General features: G+C 41.9%; 1 protein-coding gene across 1 annotated transcript in view; it reads right to left on the bottom strand.

Annotated features, from left to right (window-relative positions):
• The window catches only part of SYN2 (synapsin II), a 196,525-nt gene that overhangs the window by 43,808 nt on the left and 135,313 nt on the right, over positions 1–17,404 (bottom strand). The window contains exons 2-5 of the mRNA XM_030307425.1: positions 8,105–8,162; positions 6,717–6,808; positions 4,379–4,535; positions 6–95 (exon numbers count right to left, since the gene is read on the bottom strand). Of these exons, the coding sequence (XP_030163285.1) occupies positions 6–95; positions 4,379–4,535; positions 6,717–6,808; positions 8,105–8,162 (397 nt within the window). The remainder of the gene's footprint in view (positions 1–5; positions 96–4,378; positions 4,536–6,716; positions 6,809–8,104; positions 8,163–17,404) is intronic.

The following is a 17,404-nucleotide window of genomic DNA, read 5'->3' as shown; positions in this document are numbered from 1 at the left end:
CCTACCATCTCTTTATGGTTGGGGTAGTATGTCTGCTCAATGAGTGGGAACTTTTCTCCTCCCAATGTCTTGTAGATGGCGACCAGCTGGGCAAACTGCAAAAGAGAAGCAAATGTTTCAGCTTATCTGGACAACTGGAACAGACAAACATCAGTCTATATAACAAACATTCATTGAGTATTTGCTCTGTTGGGGGCTTTGTGCAAAACACTCTGAGGATATAAAAGAGGTGCACAATTCTTACTTTTAGGGAACATATGCATTAGTTGGGGAAGGGAGAGAGAATGAAGTAACATTCATTACTGAATGAATTTTATAATTATACAATTTTAATGATATTCAGTCCTCATACCAAATTGACGAACTAGGTATTTTATCCTCTTCATTTTACGTATGAGGCTCAGAGAAAGTAGAAAAGTTGCCTAAAGTCACAGAGCTGCAAAGAGATGAAGCTGGGATTGAAATTTGGGTCTCTAACTCTAAAACACTCCAGAGATGGCAAGTGATAAAGCTGGGTAGGTACCATGGGGCCAAGTCTTGAAAGTTCAAATGCTAGGAAAGGAATGGTAGCTTTTTTCTGCAGGCAGTATGGAGTCATAAGAATTTAAGCAGCAGGTTATGAATAAAGCTGCTCTTTAGGAAGATTTTGATGCTCATGGTATGCAGGATAGACAGACCCAGTCTCTCCAGGACTTCCTATTCATCTAAGAACTCAACTCACTGGACCCTTTACCTATGAGAAACCAGAATAACTCTATGAAGAAGAGGTGAGATACACATACTTACAATGTGAGGGTTGAAAAGCCTTTGGCAAACATCTAGCACCTCCTGGAGCACCTTGCTCCCACAGTTTATAAGGAAGAAACTGAAGCCCAGTGAGGTCACTTGCCCAAAGTCACGTAATACTTAAGCTGGATTCATAACCAAGGCTCCTTTATTCCTAATATATAATTCTTCCTACTCTTTCACGTAGCTACCTTTTAGACTCTGCAAAGACCATGCTCTTCCCACAGGAAACACACAGGACTTTTCTGCTCCATCCATTCATACACCCTACCCACACACCTATCCCCAGTGCACTGGCAGTAGGGGTAATCCAGCATCTTCCCTCTAGTGCTACTAGGTTAGTTTATACTCTAAGCCACTGATACCTGGAACTGCTAGAAGGAAAAGTTGCCAGATCAAACGTGCCTTCAATTTACCAGAAAAAGAAAAGCTAGAACATCTTTCAAAAGCTCAGGTCCTATTCTGTATAAGGGATGTTGGTGTATGAGCTAGTGAGGATGGTGGGGAGGGGGGAAAGGGGAATGAGGGGAGGAGTAAAAGCTCAGAACAGGGTTTTTAGAAAACTGGAGTCTTCTGGTTCTTGTTCTGCCTTGAACTTGCTGGGTGCCCTTGAACAAATGATTTCTCCTTTCCAGGCCTCATTTTCTTCATATATAAAATGAAAGGAATGAATTTGATCAGTTCTTCAAACTTTTTACCATAAAGGAATATCATTTTATTATATTTCCTCCCAAACTCCATCATCAAACTGCAGTTTAAGTGATCATATGTTGTGGTCCTTTTGTTGGCAAAGACAGAATTTTCCTATTATTTTTGAAATGCTGGAAAATGTTGGAATTTCTGGGTCATTCCCCTTTGTGACACGGCTAGTGACTCTGGGTCTTGAAGTCCTCCAGGACTGAAACTATGAGTCAGGGACTCTCAGGCCCCCAAGATTTTATTATTGAAAGACACTTCACAGAGTCTCTGGACCAGACATCTCATTTTACACATGAAGAGACTGAGGCTAGAGAAGCAAAGGAAAGCATAGGCCCCCAGATGATACCTGGAGTTGGGACAGCACCCAGGTAGGTCTCTTCCTGCCCACTGCATTCTCCACTGTATACCCTGCTGTCCTTGCCATTCTTTGGTTTGTCAACTTGCTTTGACTGTCAAGACCAACCCCTCAGACTTTCCCTGCCTTCTCTGATTCTCTCCATCACCCCATCTGACCTTTAAGTCCTGTCTACCCACCTTGGCCAGGCTGGACTCCTGTTCTGCCTCTGGATACCTTCCTGAGCTCCCAACGCTCTCCAGCATCGCCAGCAAACTGATGCCAGCTCTGCCTAACAACCTCTGTCCTGCTGCAGCCCACGCATTGGCATGGCACCAAGGCATGTGGGGTTTTATCTTTCCAGCATGTGGGAGAGTTACACAGACACCACAGCGATGCCAGGAAGGCCCACGGCGGAATCCCAGAGTCCTGGGACAGCAAGACTAAAATGGCAGCCAGTTCCCAGGCACTAGTTAGATCCCTGGGAGCTCACCCCACCCTCCTCCACTTTATCTCTGGCAGTCCCTGTCTGCTCAAGGTACTGGGTTTGGCATCTAACCCCTGCCTCCTTGGAAACTTAGATGAAGTCACAAGCACACAGTTACCAATTAAACAAATGTAATATCTGATAAGGGTTATTTCCTCTATGCATAGACAATGGATTTAGGTGCTGGGGGTGATGTTGGCAATGAATAGGAAGATAATGTTCATTTTACCACTTCTTCAGAGAATTGGGAAAGATTTTTTGGAAGAAATGAGATTTCAAGATAAGTCTGAATTTAGTAAGTTATCCTTAGCACTTCTGGAAATAAATGCTTTAATTCAACTCTTGTGCTTCTGTCTCTAAAAAACTTAGATAGAGTGATAGGATTTTTAGATAAAAGTGCAGCAATATGGGATGGTGGCATTCTGGCTTCTTCTGGAATGCTACCTTCATTGATAGGGCTACTTCTGTTTCCAAAATCCCAGTGTGCCTGCCTTGACCAAGCAGGTCTCTTGACCATAGCAGATATGGTCAGAGACACGGTGATGCAAGGTAGAGCCTTGACAATCCAACTGAAGCCTCACACTGAAAGCGGCCTGAGTTTGCAACGCAATAAAGAAATATAGAAAATATGAACCAAAGTCATCATTTCAGAGGGACCTTCCCTTCACAGTCACCAAATTTGTTCACTCCCATTAACAGGCAAAGAACAATATATAAAATGCCATTAGTGTGGCAGCTGCCTAATGAAAATGAAGGGAGAACTTGGTGTCTGGCCAGGGAGCCTTGCAGTTCTCATGTGATGCCAAAGGCAATGTGCTGGGATTATGAATGGGTGAGAATGTGAACCCTCACCAGATCCCAGATCCCAGGAGGGGCAAAGCCCTAGGCACAGGCTCCCTGATCCTCCCACCCTGGCCTCTGGCATAGTTTTGGAACATAAAGCAGAGGACTAGTTTCTTTAAGGGATCCCAAATACTAGGGGACAGTAACAACCAGGCTGACAAACTGGTGACAGTCACTGCTATTATTCCTACTTTACAGACAAAGAAACCAGGCACAGAGAGGTTTAGTTAGAAGAAAAAAACTAATAATAGCAGAATCACCCTGTGTGGCTAGGAGGGAGCCAAATTCTAACAGGTATTGGAAAGGTAGGGAAGGAAAGGATTAGGGCTTATTTGCAGTAGGGAAGGTTGTGTGACTGAGGAGAAAAGGGGGGTCCCCAGAGAAGAAACTTGAAGGCCTCAAATATGATCTTCTGTGATTAGCAACATATTCAAATCATATAATTCTTTTAGCCTGCTTCTGCAAAACTCTGGGATTCTTAGGTATCTCAGTCCAAAGAGAAAGGCTGAATGACTGGTAACCAGGAACCCAACCTGCCCTCCTCAACCACAGCAACTCCCAGATCTTCTGACTCCTCATTCATTGGTCTTTCTCTTACATTGTCAGGTCTCCTGGGTTTGTAAGAGAACAGGAAATATTGTGAATTCAGGTGTGAGGAAGAGGTCAAGAGCAGAGGTGATGGCTCCACCTGGTTAAAAAACACCCCCTCCAACTCCCTGGGTGGTGGAGAGGCTTGGGGTCGGAGAACTTCACAGTGTGTGCAGCTTGCACCCTTGGAAAGTCAGTGTGTGATAGCTGAAATGATTTTTGAAAAACAAGAGGAAGAGGATGTGATTAGGGGCAGGTGTTTCCTTCTAAGAGGGCAGGCTGGAGCAGCAGTTATAGGAGCTGGGTCCCCACAGCCTCAGGCCTTTCTAATAGCCCTTCAGAGCCAAGAAACAGGTATTTTTATTCTTGCATCTTATGGCTGAGGGCACAGCCTACCGACTCGTAAAGATTTCTTTATAGAAGCTTTGTGTGGCTTTGTTGTGAGACCAAAGGTCCACTCTGCAGCAAAGGCAGCCCAGCCCATGATGATAATGTTTTATTGTGAGAGCCTACCCTACCCCTTGTCCCATTTGAAGCTCCTCCCATATCCTCACAGCTTTGCCTAATGTGCCTTGATTATCAGTGGTCCCCCCTGGGGGACTGGGAGCTACAGGATCTGGGGAGAAGGGGATCTCACTCACCACCCATGGCTTGTCACAGAAGTTGTAAATGGATTCCAGTGAGTTGATGCTGGGGAGGCCTGCGTACTGCATGCCAATAATCAGGTGGCGGAAGTCCTCATTCTCTGCCATGCCAAATGCATGCTGCCGGATAAGCACAAAGTCCGGCCGGAAGGACCTGGTAAAAATGTAGAGGCAAGTTTCCCATCAACCAGCATCTCAGGTCATACATCATCTCGTCTCCTATTTCCAAAGCCCTAGATAGAAAAGGGATATTCAGGGCCACCTGGTGTAAGCCCCTCATTTTATTATTATTATTCTTTCATGGACTAGGAAGTGAGGTATTATGGTACTTCTCAGAGGAAATTTAAGGAACAGATGTATGAAGTTCCCTTATTCCTCTGGATTAAGCATTGTCTTTTTCTAAGGTACAAATTCCTCAGGAGGGAAGAAGTACTTTCAGACCCATACACCTTAAATGAACAAGAATATGGGGAAATGTGAGAGCAGAAGTTCCTTGTGGCTTCAGAGTTCGTGCTCCAAGAGGATCCCAGAAGATTCTAAGGACAACATATGTGGCTGACTTCACAACCCTGCCACGGAGATCCCTGATCTCAGTGCCCTCTTCCAACTGCTTAAAGCTGATCAGGCCCCCAGGAGAGTAAGGGTTCAGGCTGACTGAGAACAGATGCCAAGCTTCCCGATGTTATCCTTCCAAAGCGTATGCAAATATTTCTCGAAGAACTGAGGTTGAGCAATGGCTACAGGAAGCACTGGGAGTACAGAATGTTCCCATGCATGGGAAGGCTTCCTGTGTTTCCCCTCTAGCCAGCAAAGCTCCTTGCCTCAGCTGCTCCATCTTCATGCCCTGACTCCAGAGGAACCCCATCTTTCCAGAGAGTCAGTTCTGTGGCAGCATCCACCCTCAAGGCTCTAGAGCTTGCCAGTTTCATACCGTATGCAGTGACCTACTTGGTTCTCTGCCCAGGCCACCCATCCAACCCCGATCTGCAGCTCCAGTACCACCTGGCCTCAAAGACCAGTCTTTTTAATGTGGGGTTGGAAGAAGCCCTCCTCAGTCACGCAAGGGACTTAGCATCAAGTCAGTATGGCATGTGCTAGAGCTGTTCTGACTTCCTTGTGCCCAAGTTCTGGGAAACTGGCTCCAGCCTATATGCCTGAGATCAAAACTTACATATCAGTTATAGGAACTGAGCTGCAGACTTCCTACACAGGCCAGCTCTCAAGTTCCTACACTCGTTCCTGGAAGGGCCTGCTTTATTCTTGCCAGATCCCTCCTGACACCCACTATGGACTTTTCTGTCACCACCTGCTTCTGTGCATGCATCCCTATGACTCATTCTACCTGCAGCTGGAGGAGCCCATCGTTTTCTTGAGCTCACTCCCTACCTGAACGGACATCTCTTTTACTGTCCTCCTCAGTCTCCAGGATGGAGGAGTTTACATTTCCCTGTTGTTAAGTTCCCGACACCTGAGTTTTGCCTTCCCTGTCACTGAGCCACTTCCTGTTGGACACTGGAGACCTCAGTGTCAGGATGCTGCAGATGGAGGTAGGGAAGAGGATAAAGTGAAGATTCTTCCTGGAGCAAGATTCTGAAGTCTAAAAACCTGATGCCATGCTGGACCCCTCGGAAGAATGACACTGTGGGAACCATTTTTCCCAATCTGGAATTCTCATTACCTCCCCTAACAGAATTGTTGTATTAGATTTGATCACATCTATAAGTGATATGATCCAACACACCACCTGGCATGTGAGTGTCCTGTTAACTGCAAATTTTCTTCCATCCACAATGTCCCTTCCAACCTAGACTTTCCTATCAGACTTATGAATTCCCAGGACTAAGGAATATAGAAAGAATACAGGGATGGTGGTTGAAAGAATACAGGGCTAGGGGTTAAGAGAAGAGAGAAACACAAGGTTCTGCCAGCAACTCATGGAGTAAATTAAAGAAAATCAATGCAAAATACAAGGCTGAACTAGATCAGAGGTTTTCAAACTTTTTTTTTAAGCAAAGGAATCCTATTTTCCAGGGAAAATATAAAAGCACAAAATCACACTGGTGGAAGGGGTGCTGGGGTCTAGAACTCCCCTAATAGGACTCTAGTTACGTCTAAACAAGTCCTGAGTCCTTTCTCTACCAATGGACTAAGAGCTCTACCTTAGTTTTCTCCGCCTTCCTCTACTACTTGTACATAGCACACATCATTAACTTCTGTACAATATACACAGCACTGCCTTCTCAATCCAACACTTGACTTTGAAAACACCTCTGCAAACCAGAGACAATAACTCTGAAGACTGTGACAGTGACCCTGAAGACAGAAAGGAGCTTACCGGACAACTTTTGTGCCATTCCGGAGCACCTGCATATCCACAGCATACGTCCCATCTGCATGGGCCACCAGGTTGAGCTCTGAAAATTCCGCCTGGAAAATAACAGTAGGGGATTAAGAGGGTACATTACATGTTACATGTTTTGTTTTTTTTTTAACTATAGTTAAAATTGTAAAAAAAATAAAAATAAAAATAAATAAATAAAAATAACGGTAGGGAAATAAGATCACAATCCTTTGCCAAGTTCTCCCCAGAGCAGCAGCAGCTTTTCCCGTAAACATTTATTCAGTTTTCAAATATTTTCACAAACTGATCTCATCCAGCTCTCATAGCAACTCTGTGAGGCAAGAAGGACAGAGAGAATTCTCCCTATTTACCAAAGAAGCAGTTAAGTGACTTTTCTGGAAAATAAAACTTAGTGTTGGCAGAGACTGGAGCAAAGCTCAGGTGTTCTGACTCCCCTGTGCTGACTTTCTACAGAGCAGGAACACAAACTGAGGCAACATGCCCTCTGTCAGTTTCAACATAAAAACACCAGGTTTTAGTTTAGGCAACCGGGTTTTACTTCTGCTCTGCCCCCATTTAGCTCCATAAGACTTTAAGCAAGTCACTTCACCTCTCGGGGTGGGAGGTGGGGAGGGTTTCTTTCATCTATAAAATGGGAATAATTTGTAATCAACCCTGCCTATCTAACAAGTTGTTTTAAGAACTGAATGCAACAATGCATAGGAGAGTACTCTGTAAATCACAGCACTCTGTGTAAGGAATGACAAGTAACTTCTATTATTACATAGAAAATACATGCATTGTTTCAACTGGACACCCCTTCTCCACCCAAATGGACTTAATTATCTCTATCTATTACAATGCAAAGGGTAGAGGAAGATTAAAAAAAAGGGGGGGGGGTGATTTCAGGACTTTACTACATTACAAACAAGGTGTTCTTTTGAAATTCTCTCTGCAGTGTAGCCTCACACCCAGAATAGGCACCACTGGAGGCTGCACAACTGAATGCCAGATATGTGCCAACCCAGGAAAATCATGCAACCAACAATACGGAGGTATGGCCGGTGTCCCAGGAAGACATTCCCCTAAGGTTTTCCTCAGCCTGAGAACTGTGTACTGCAAGAAGTCCCTAAGAGCCACACTCCTCGCTTCTTTACAGACACCAGCACCATGAAAGAAAGTCAGGAAGTTGAAATGCAGCCTTCATAACCATATCTCATAGGCAGAAAATCCCCAGGGAGAGGGGTGAGGGAAGGAGATGGAGAGCCTAGAATCCAGTGACAGACACTGAACTCTACTCTGAAGAACTAGATGGTTCACTGTGGGATGTCAAGAAAGAATAATGATGATGCAGATGTAACTCTGGGCTTCAGGGTGATTACCTGTTCCACTTTGATATCATAATCTCCAAGGACTTTTTTGCCCCGGAAGCACTTGGCCCTGGAAAAAGGGGGAAAAAAAAACCCACACAAATTAGTATCATAGAAGTGTTTGAGATCAGGAATTCACGATCATAAAGAAGAGGACCATAGTAGAGAGAACCCCAGAATGAGAGGGTTGGACCCTATAACTCAGCTACTGGATCATCATGAGACAGCCTCAAGCAAACAAACCACTTCCTCTCCTTTATGCTCAGCTTGCCTACACATAAAATAATCCAAAGCACTTTTTCATTCCTAGATTTTGCAATTTTTATGATAACATCCTTGGGTTTTGGGCTACAAAAGAAGTCTAGAAGTAGGGATTCCCCTAATGTTATTCCTCATAAAGAGCAGGTCAGTCTTACACATATACTTTGCTTATCTTCCTCTATCCCACAAGTCACTCTGATTTTCTACTTGGGCTCTGCCCTTGGAGTTTTTAAAGAAACTGTTATCATTTTACCCCTTCATACCCATACTTTCAAAAAGGATTTGAGGCAATTAATAATTTAAAAGGCAAATATAACCCACAAAATAAGGATTAAAGGACAATCAATGAATGACAGAGTTAATTATACCAGAAAATAAATTTTTTTTATATATATGAAATTTATTGACAAATTGGTTTCCATACAACACCCAGTGCTCACAGAAAATAAATTTTAAAAGGGAAGAGGCTGAGGAATGCTGCTATAATTGAACACAAAACCTATCTTGTATTTCTGAATTTCAGTCAAGAAAATTAGTCAGGTTGAGTTATATAGTAATTATTATCTTCCTATCTTGTCATGGATCTAGAGGAACATCATATTAATGCATCAGTGTCTTCAGAGCCCCTCATAAGTGGACTGTGTTTATGTTTATATTTCTATCCATTCCTACTTTGCTCTTAACTCCCCATCCTCACCCCCATAAAATTTTCTTATCTGTCCATTTAGGCTACTTCTCCATATGGGAAAAGGGCCTTTCCACACTATACCTGTTAGCTGGGTTGGTCCCACTTTCCCAGTGCTTGAAATTTCAAATTAGCATATTTCACTGGTGGGTTTCTAGAAGTCCCTCTCCAAAATAAAGGGATAAATTAACATTTATTGGACATCATGTCCCAGGAATTGTATGTACGTTGCTTTCAAGATCTCTCTTAATCCTCATAACAACTTATGAGACAGAAAGGTATTCATTTCTGAGATGAGGAAACCAAGACTCAGAGGAGGAAAATGGTATATTCAAGGTCACATGGCAAGTTAGTGACAGAGCCAGTCAGTATTCACACCCACGTGTGGGTTCAGTGCCCTTGGGACTGTATAGTACTGTCTCCCTCTGCTGATTCATTCTCTCCATCTTCACTCCCACCATTACAAAAACTGTGCTACATTGCATGTATTTTCCCTATTTTCCTTCTTCCGTTCAAAAGGACTTGATGTTGTGAGCACTATTTCCACTACAAATACTTCCTACCCTGGTTCCTGTGAACTACCCAGGACGAGGCCAAGATATTTCCTTTCCTCTCTGGATTCTGGAACAGTCCGTTCTAGGAAGTTATCATTTGTCCTAAGTCCCTGGCCACCCTTAAATTGCTCCCCAGAGGTACTCAGCCATCCTGGAGCTGGATCACTGAAGCCTATCCCCCCAACCTTTGTTCCAATACCTTAGTGAGCTTCATCAGCTTGCTTACAGAACCCTGTTCAACATCCATAGGTCTGTAAGCCCCTCCAGCAAGGGGCCTGTACCCTATCCTGTCTCCTTGGCTACAGTTCCATCTTATTTATGAATTTAAATGATAGTCTATAGTGGCACTATCACTGCTCTGTAGATTTTTGACTCTGGAGATCTTTTCCATGACTATAAAAAGGAGAAATGGAGTAAATGACCCTAGAGGTTCCTTTCTTGTGTTGATGAGGTGTGTCTACCTTGTTATCAGCAATGCTTTTCTGATGCTTCCTTCTATCTTCCTGTCTCAAAATAGCTCTTGTTCTGTGAGGTAAGTCTCAGAGCCATTAACAATAACCTCTCATTCAGTATGATACCTTGCACTTTCAAAGCACATTCCTTGCCTTATTTGTCCCTTACAACTTGGTGAGGCAGCCAGGGCAGATAGTGCTGTCCATCTGACTGATGGGGAAATTGAAACCCAGAGCAGTTAAATAATATGCCCAAACCACAGAAAAGTTCATAGGGGTTAAGCCTAGAACTAAGAGTTTACATCTAGGTGCTTACGTGTCACCAAGTATTTTAATTCACTTGCACTTGCTTATTTTGTGAGTTTTAAACACTGATACTGAAGTATATTTATAGATTCTGGCTGGGTTTATCTGCCACTTCCTGCACCTGCCCAGTGACCAAGTCAGCTAACGATACTGTTTTCATGCCTTCTCCCCAGCCCCACCTCTCCAATGATCTTAATGCTTTTTCCTTAAGGTAATTTGTCCTGTTGAAAATCTTGGTCTGTGTTTCCTGGCTCTGGGTCACTGACCTCTCTTGGCTGAGCCAATCTTATAAAAAAGAAGCTGAGATAGCAAGTGGATGGGGCAGAGACGTTTTCTGGAGAATGAGCACATTCTCCCAGCTCTGGCCCTTGGAAATTTTGGTTCCAGATATTTTTATGAAGAATCTTGCTTGTAACTTACAAGCAAGTGACAGAAGTGACAGAAGTACCTGCTGATATTAAGAAAGCACTGTTAGGAGGCAGTGTGTTAGAATCCAGAGAAGCTGTGAATCACAATGCTCTGAAATCCTAGCCTTAACCTTTCCTGGCTCTGTGACCTTAGGCAAGTGGCTTAAATTAAACAACAACAAAAAAGGTATGTCATGTGGTGAAATCAACCAAAATCTACCTTCAAAAGCACATAAAAGAATAAGATAAAAAATAAGTTTCTCCTTTCCCATTCCTTTCTCATCACACATAATCCTCATTACCAGTTGCAAGCATATCCTTCCAGTGTGGGGAAAATGTGTATATGTTATCTGCATACATATATGCTTCATACATACATATAGTATCATGCTACATAAACTCTTCTTTTTTGAATCTTGATTTTTATTGCACTTGATAAAACATCTTAGTGATATGCTTTCAGCACATACTGATGGACCTCTTTCTAATAGTCGCAAGAAATTCTATTTGAAAGTCATACAGTAATTTCACCAATATATATTGGTGAGTGTTTAGATTTCCAGTTTGGGGTTATTTTTTACATTATAAACAGTGCTATAATGGCTAACATTTAAGAATATATCCATAGAGGGGCACCTGGGTGGCTCAGCTGGTTAAGCATTTGCCTCTTGATTTTGGCTCAGGTCATGATCTCATGGGTTCCTGAGATTGAGCTCTGCCTCAGGCTCTGTGCTGACAGTGCAGAGCCTGCTTGGAATTCTTTCTCTCCCCTTCCCTTGCTCTGTCTCAAAATAAATAAATAAACATTAAAAAAAGAGAGAGAATCTATCCATAGGATAAAGAACTTATTTTTCCTAGCTGTACTGAGGTAGAATTGACAAATAAAATTGCATACATTTAGTGTATATCATGATTTAATATACCCATACTTTGTGAATTGGGATTACCACATTACATGTCTATCACCTCACACAGTTACCATTTTGTGTGTGTGGTGAGGACACTTAAGATTTAATCTCTTAGAAAACTTCAAGTACACTATACAATTTTATTAACTATAGTCACCATGTTGTACATTAGAAGGATAAACAATTTATTGCAGAACTGCTGGTGCAAGGAACATACAGAGTTACAGTTTTTACTGACATTGTCACACTGTCCTCCCCACCCTCCCCTGATGCCCCAAGAAAAATACACCACTCTCCTCAGTGTTTGAAAGTTTGGGAAAGTTACTTCACCTCCCTTAGTTCCCTTCCTCCCTCCCTAACCTCATAGTCTCTTGCATAAACAGGGCTCAGAGAAGGACTTTCTGACTGGCAATCTTGTCAAATCAACCCAAATTCACCTCCTTGTTCTCAACCCTAAACAGAACCCAAGATGTACATCCTTGAAGCACAGACTAAAAATATCTATGGTGCCTGTGTTGTCAATTTCCCCCTATTGTACATTTTCTTAACAAGCCTAGCAGCTGAGGATCTATGTGAGTTTAATGGCTTGCAGCTTCCTTGATGGGCCAGGCAATGAACCATCTTCCCTTATTGCTAAAATGAGTAGAGCCTTCTAGATTTAACTCTTCTTACTCAAGGCAATGAACACATTCACCAATCTCACCAATTCCTATTCAACTAGGGCTTATGAGGCTGAGGAACACAATTTCAAAACACTTCTCTGCTAAGGCTGCCTCAAAACTTGTTGGCCCAACCTAGGCAAGCCCAACTTAAATTCTCCCTGTTTTATGCAAGGGATAATGGAGAAAGGTCTCGAAATAGAATGGAGAAAGGTCTAGAAATAGAAGCCAGTTTTGTTGGGTTCAGGCCTAGTTCTACCACTTTTCAGGAGTCTGACTTGACAATAGTTGCCTCTCTGAGCCTTAGTTTCCTCATATATAAAACAGGGCTGATAATAATTGTAATACCCATAGCAAGCATACACTGTGTGCTAGCCACAATTCTAAGTATTTTATTTTATATATTTTACCTCATTTATTAATACTTTACTCACAGGTCATTGTGAAGACTTAATAAAGCCAGATGAGAATAACGGACATGAAAGTGTTTTGGAAACTCTGAAATGCTATGTAAATACAAACTACTATTAGCAAAATGCAACAAATATTTATGTACCAGGTATTACTGCTGTTTCATTATTACCACAGCCAACATGGCCTCTTCCTCCTCTGAACTTTCATCCCATTTATTGTCTGCTTATGATATTTGGCTCACAGCATCATCATCTGATACCATCTTTCAAACTCAGTTGTCTAATAATCTGGGATACCCCTCTCCCACCCTGAGCTTCAGACAACTGGATTATGTAATAATGCTTGGTGCAAGGACCACCCACAAGTGAGCCCTGGATTTTCCAGAACATTTTGGAATTTTAATAATGATTATGTGCTGTTGTCTGCTTATATGCTCTGAGCTAAGGCCTGTACAAACATAATCATTGTGTCCATAAATTTCCAACTCCTTCACTGAGCTATGTACTTACCTAGGTTCATAATCAGGGCTTGCTTATTAACTGGAGTTAATGTTATGTTAATGTTAGGAGTGATGGTTTTGGCCAGACAAATGGAGAAAACCAGAAGGGGCCACCTTCAGGATTGACTGAACAGAGCCTATCACTGCAGGCCCAAGTTCCTCCTTTCTTCCTGCATTGCGCATCTGAGGGCACGTGCGCGTCTATTCTTTCTTCCTCACATGAAAATCTGTTCTCAATCTCCAACCACACTGGAACTAAAGGGCCTAAAAACAGCCTTAAGTGTAAATCTTCCCTAGGTGCCTGAGGTTTATATAGGGATCAAAACCCCAATCTAGAATATGAAAGCACTAACAAGCATTCTTAGAGCTCTGGAACCAGTCTAGCACTTAGTAAATACCTGGCACTGGTGTGGACACTTATCTTTAACAAGGTGCTTAGTTTCTGGCACTCACTGTCTCACTGGCCTTGCTCTTTCAGCCAAGCATCTCTAGGCATGAAGAAGTTAGAAAGTAAACTGGAAATATTAGAGGATTCCTATTTCCCACCCTACACTCAAAGGGTAAAATTAGGCCTGCTAGTCTTGCAGAGGGTTTATAAGGTCCTGCCGCCACCCACTGGCAAGATGTGTACTGCCACCAACCCCACTAGCCCAGGAATATCCCTCCAGGTGCTCATTTGCTGCCTTGACAAACCATGCCTGAAAATTCACTTTCTTCTGGAAAGTGTGTGTCCATATACCCCAAGCTACATATCTGGCTTTTTGCAATCTCTAGAAAGAAAGGCTACAATTTGTCAATAAATTCAGCAACAATTTACTGAGTACCCAATAGTAGGTGCTGGAACTGTAAAAATGCATCAGCAGTTGCCAAGTAGAGAAAGCACAGTCTAGAAAAGGAGAATGATGTCCATTACCAATACAGGCAACTGCTAAGTTCCTTTTCAACTCTTAAGATTTATAACCAGTATTCACATTCCCACCTTTCAATCTTTCTTTAAAAAATACTTGAAGTGCACAACTAAAACAACAGAAGTTTCGTATAACTCAGAAACATGTAGTGAAAAGCAAGTTCCCTCTACCTTTACGAAGCTTACAGATTAGTGGAGAACAGAAGCATAAATAAAAGGTATAAATATAAATTTAGGGTATAAGCTATAGCAAGAGTACAAACAAGGCATGTTAGGAACTCAGAGGAGGGAATTCTCTTTGCCTGGAGAAGTCTAGGAGGGCTCTAGAAAGGGAATCTTAAAGTCTTAAAGAATGAGTAGGAATTTGCCACATAAGAAGAAGGAAGCAGAATTGAATGGCTGAGTATAAAGGCACAGAAGCTACGTAAGCACAGAACACTGAGGTGGACCCACTGACTGCAGGGAAGGACACTGTAAGCTGAGCAGTGAGAGCTGCAGGTACAGAGAAAGGGAAGCATCTAACCGGCAAAGGGTTCAGATGTCAGGCTGAATAGTTGGGACTTAATGGCTAGTTTACAAAAGTTTTTAAAACTTTTTATTGTGAAAAAACTACCCTCATCAGTTATCAATATTTTGCCCATCATTTTCAACGATCACCCTCACTGTTGAGACTATTGTTTGAGTGTTTTAAAACAAATCCAAAATTTCATACCATTTCTTCTATAACACTTTAAATACTATCTCTGGCGATGATGCATTTTTTATTGTAGCAAAATATACATAACAAAATTTGCCATTTAAACATTTTTAAGTCTAAAATTCAGTGGTGTTAAATACATTCACAACGTGCAGTCATCATCACCATTTCCAAAATTTTTCGCCATTCCAAATAGAATGGAGCCATGAAACAGTAACTGCCCATATCCCATCCCCATCTCATCCCTGATAATCTACTTTCTGTCTATGAGTTTGGCTATCCTGGGTAATGACTTTTTAACACTTAATTTAGTATTAATAATTAATAATTTTTAACATCTTTACTGTTAAAATAAATTTTAACATCTTTAAAATTTTCCCAATTGTCTCCAAAAATACTGTCAAAGAGGGGTGCCTGGGTGGCCCAGTCGGTTAAGCATCCAACTTCAACTCAGGTCATGATCTTGTAGTTCGTGAGTTCAAGCCCCGCATTTTGCTCTGTGCTGACAGCTCAGAGCCAGGAGCCTACTTCAGATTCTGTGTCTCCCTCTCTCTGCCCCTCTCCTGCTTGTGCTCTGTTTCTTTCTCTCCCTCAAAAATAAATAAACATTAGAAAAATTTAAAAATACTGTCAAAGATGTTAAGCAGGGAGGTGACATGATCAGTTGTGCCTAAGATCTGAGAAACCACTTATCTGGAATGTGGGAGAGACTGGAGGGAACAAACCAGGGCTTGAGATCATCTGGGAAGCTGGTGCAGTAAGTAGATTTCAGGACTTGCTATCTTACCAGTACACAACCAAACCAATAGCTACTGCACAGCATTCATCTGGCAACTCAATTGATAACTTAATTGATTAGGCCTAGAAACCTAGCACCTGCCTGGAAAATGACAGTTATTTAAGAAGATATTTAAGAAGATATTAGCTAAGAGGATTTAATGAAATGATAGAAAGTGGTATATGATTCCTACTAAAGATGTTCTGGAACAGAGACATAAATCAGACCTAAAATAGTCAGGGTCTTAATATTGGTAAAGGGTTCTTAACTCAAATTTGGACTTGTTTTCTAATTCACAAACCATAAAACCCCATATGTGGAGAAATGTCTGTTACAGATAATTGGTTTAGGAATGAGAAGCAAACAACAGGAATGAGTGAACACTTTTCCGGATAAAAAGTTCTGTGGCTAGTCCTTGATGTTATTAATTCAGTGATTAAATTGTTCTATCAAATGCTCTGCAACAAGGCACTTCTTACATAGAAAGCAAGTTGCATGGTGTCTTAGTTAACATTCATATAAATGATCTGGAAGAGAGTACAAGGGGAAATTGCCAAGTTGCAGATGGCATTCAGCTCTTCCAGGGATTAAAATGCCAAGCTGATTAGGGATAAACTGAAAGAAGATGTGGACGTGGGCAGAAAAGTGGCAGAGGAGTTTTAATGTGACTAAGTGTAAGAAAACACATTCAGGGGAAATGATCTTATCACAGGATCATGAGTGTTCAACTACAATCCAGTAAAGGAACCTGAAATGACAGGGAAGGAAAAAAAAAGACATCAGTCCTGTACAATGTCACAGACAAAACACAAAAAGATCAAGAGTGAAAGATTTTTTTTTTATATATGAAATTTATTGACAAATTGGTTTCCATACAACACCCAGTGCTCATCCCAAAAGGTGCCCTCCTCAATACCCATCACCCACCCTCGCCTCCCTCCCACCCCCCATCAACCCTCAGTTTGTTCTCAGTTTTTAACAGTCTCTTATGCTTTGGCTCTCTCCCACTCTAAGAGTGAAAGATTTTAAAATGTTGGGTATCATCAGAAAGTTTACTGGAAACCCAATACAAAGAGTTTCTTACAGGGGCTCCTGGGTGGCTCAGTCAGTTGAGCATCGGACTTCGGCTCAGGCTATGATCTCACAGTCCATGAGTTTGAGCCCCATGTCAGGCTCTGTGCTGATAGCTCGGACCCTGGAGCCTGCTTCAGATTCCGCGTCTCTCTCTCTGCCCCTCCCCTGCTCATGCTCTGTCTGTTTCTGTCTCTCTCTCTTTCAAAAATGAATAAACATTTAAAAAAATTTTTTTAAAGTAATAAAGAGTTTCTTACACTCTGACCTCATCTTGTACAAACTATAGGATGTCCATATTTTTGACTCAGCATATTAGGTCCACTTGTCTAAAAACAAATAACATAATGAAAGTAGAAATGGCTCAGGGAAAAAAGAACAAAATGTAAAGGCTCTGATGTTAGGAAAGACTTCAATAAAATCTTCAGTCTGTAAAGGTAAAGATCCAAAGAGGACAGAAGTAATATGAAGGAGGGAAAGAGAACACTGAATGACTACATACGTCATTCATCCCAGATAACCAATTAATCTCATCATACTTCATGCCTTACAGGAATGTCATCGCAATGTTACAGGTTTTATAGGAAAGTGAGGCTCAGATAAATTAAGTGACTTGGTTAAAGGTAGTAGTTAGTAGGTGGCAGAGCTGGTAAAACTAAATTTCAGGACCTCTGATGATCAAATTTAGAGACTGTTTACTTTCTCAGATGGGGA

The sequence above is a fragment of the Lynx canadensis genome, chromosome A2 (assembly GCF_007474595.2).
Source record: "Lynx canadensis isolate LIC74 chromosome A2, mLynCan4.pri.v2, whole genome shotgun sequence".
Lineage (NCBI taxonomy): Eukaryota > Metazoa > Chordata > Mammalia > Carnivora > Felidae > Lynx > Lynx canadensis.
The sequence above is the reverse complement of the archived record's forward strand: the minus strand, read 5'-3'. Positions and strand labels throughout refer to the sequence as shown.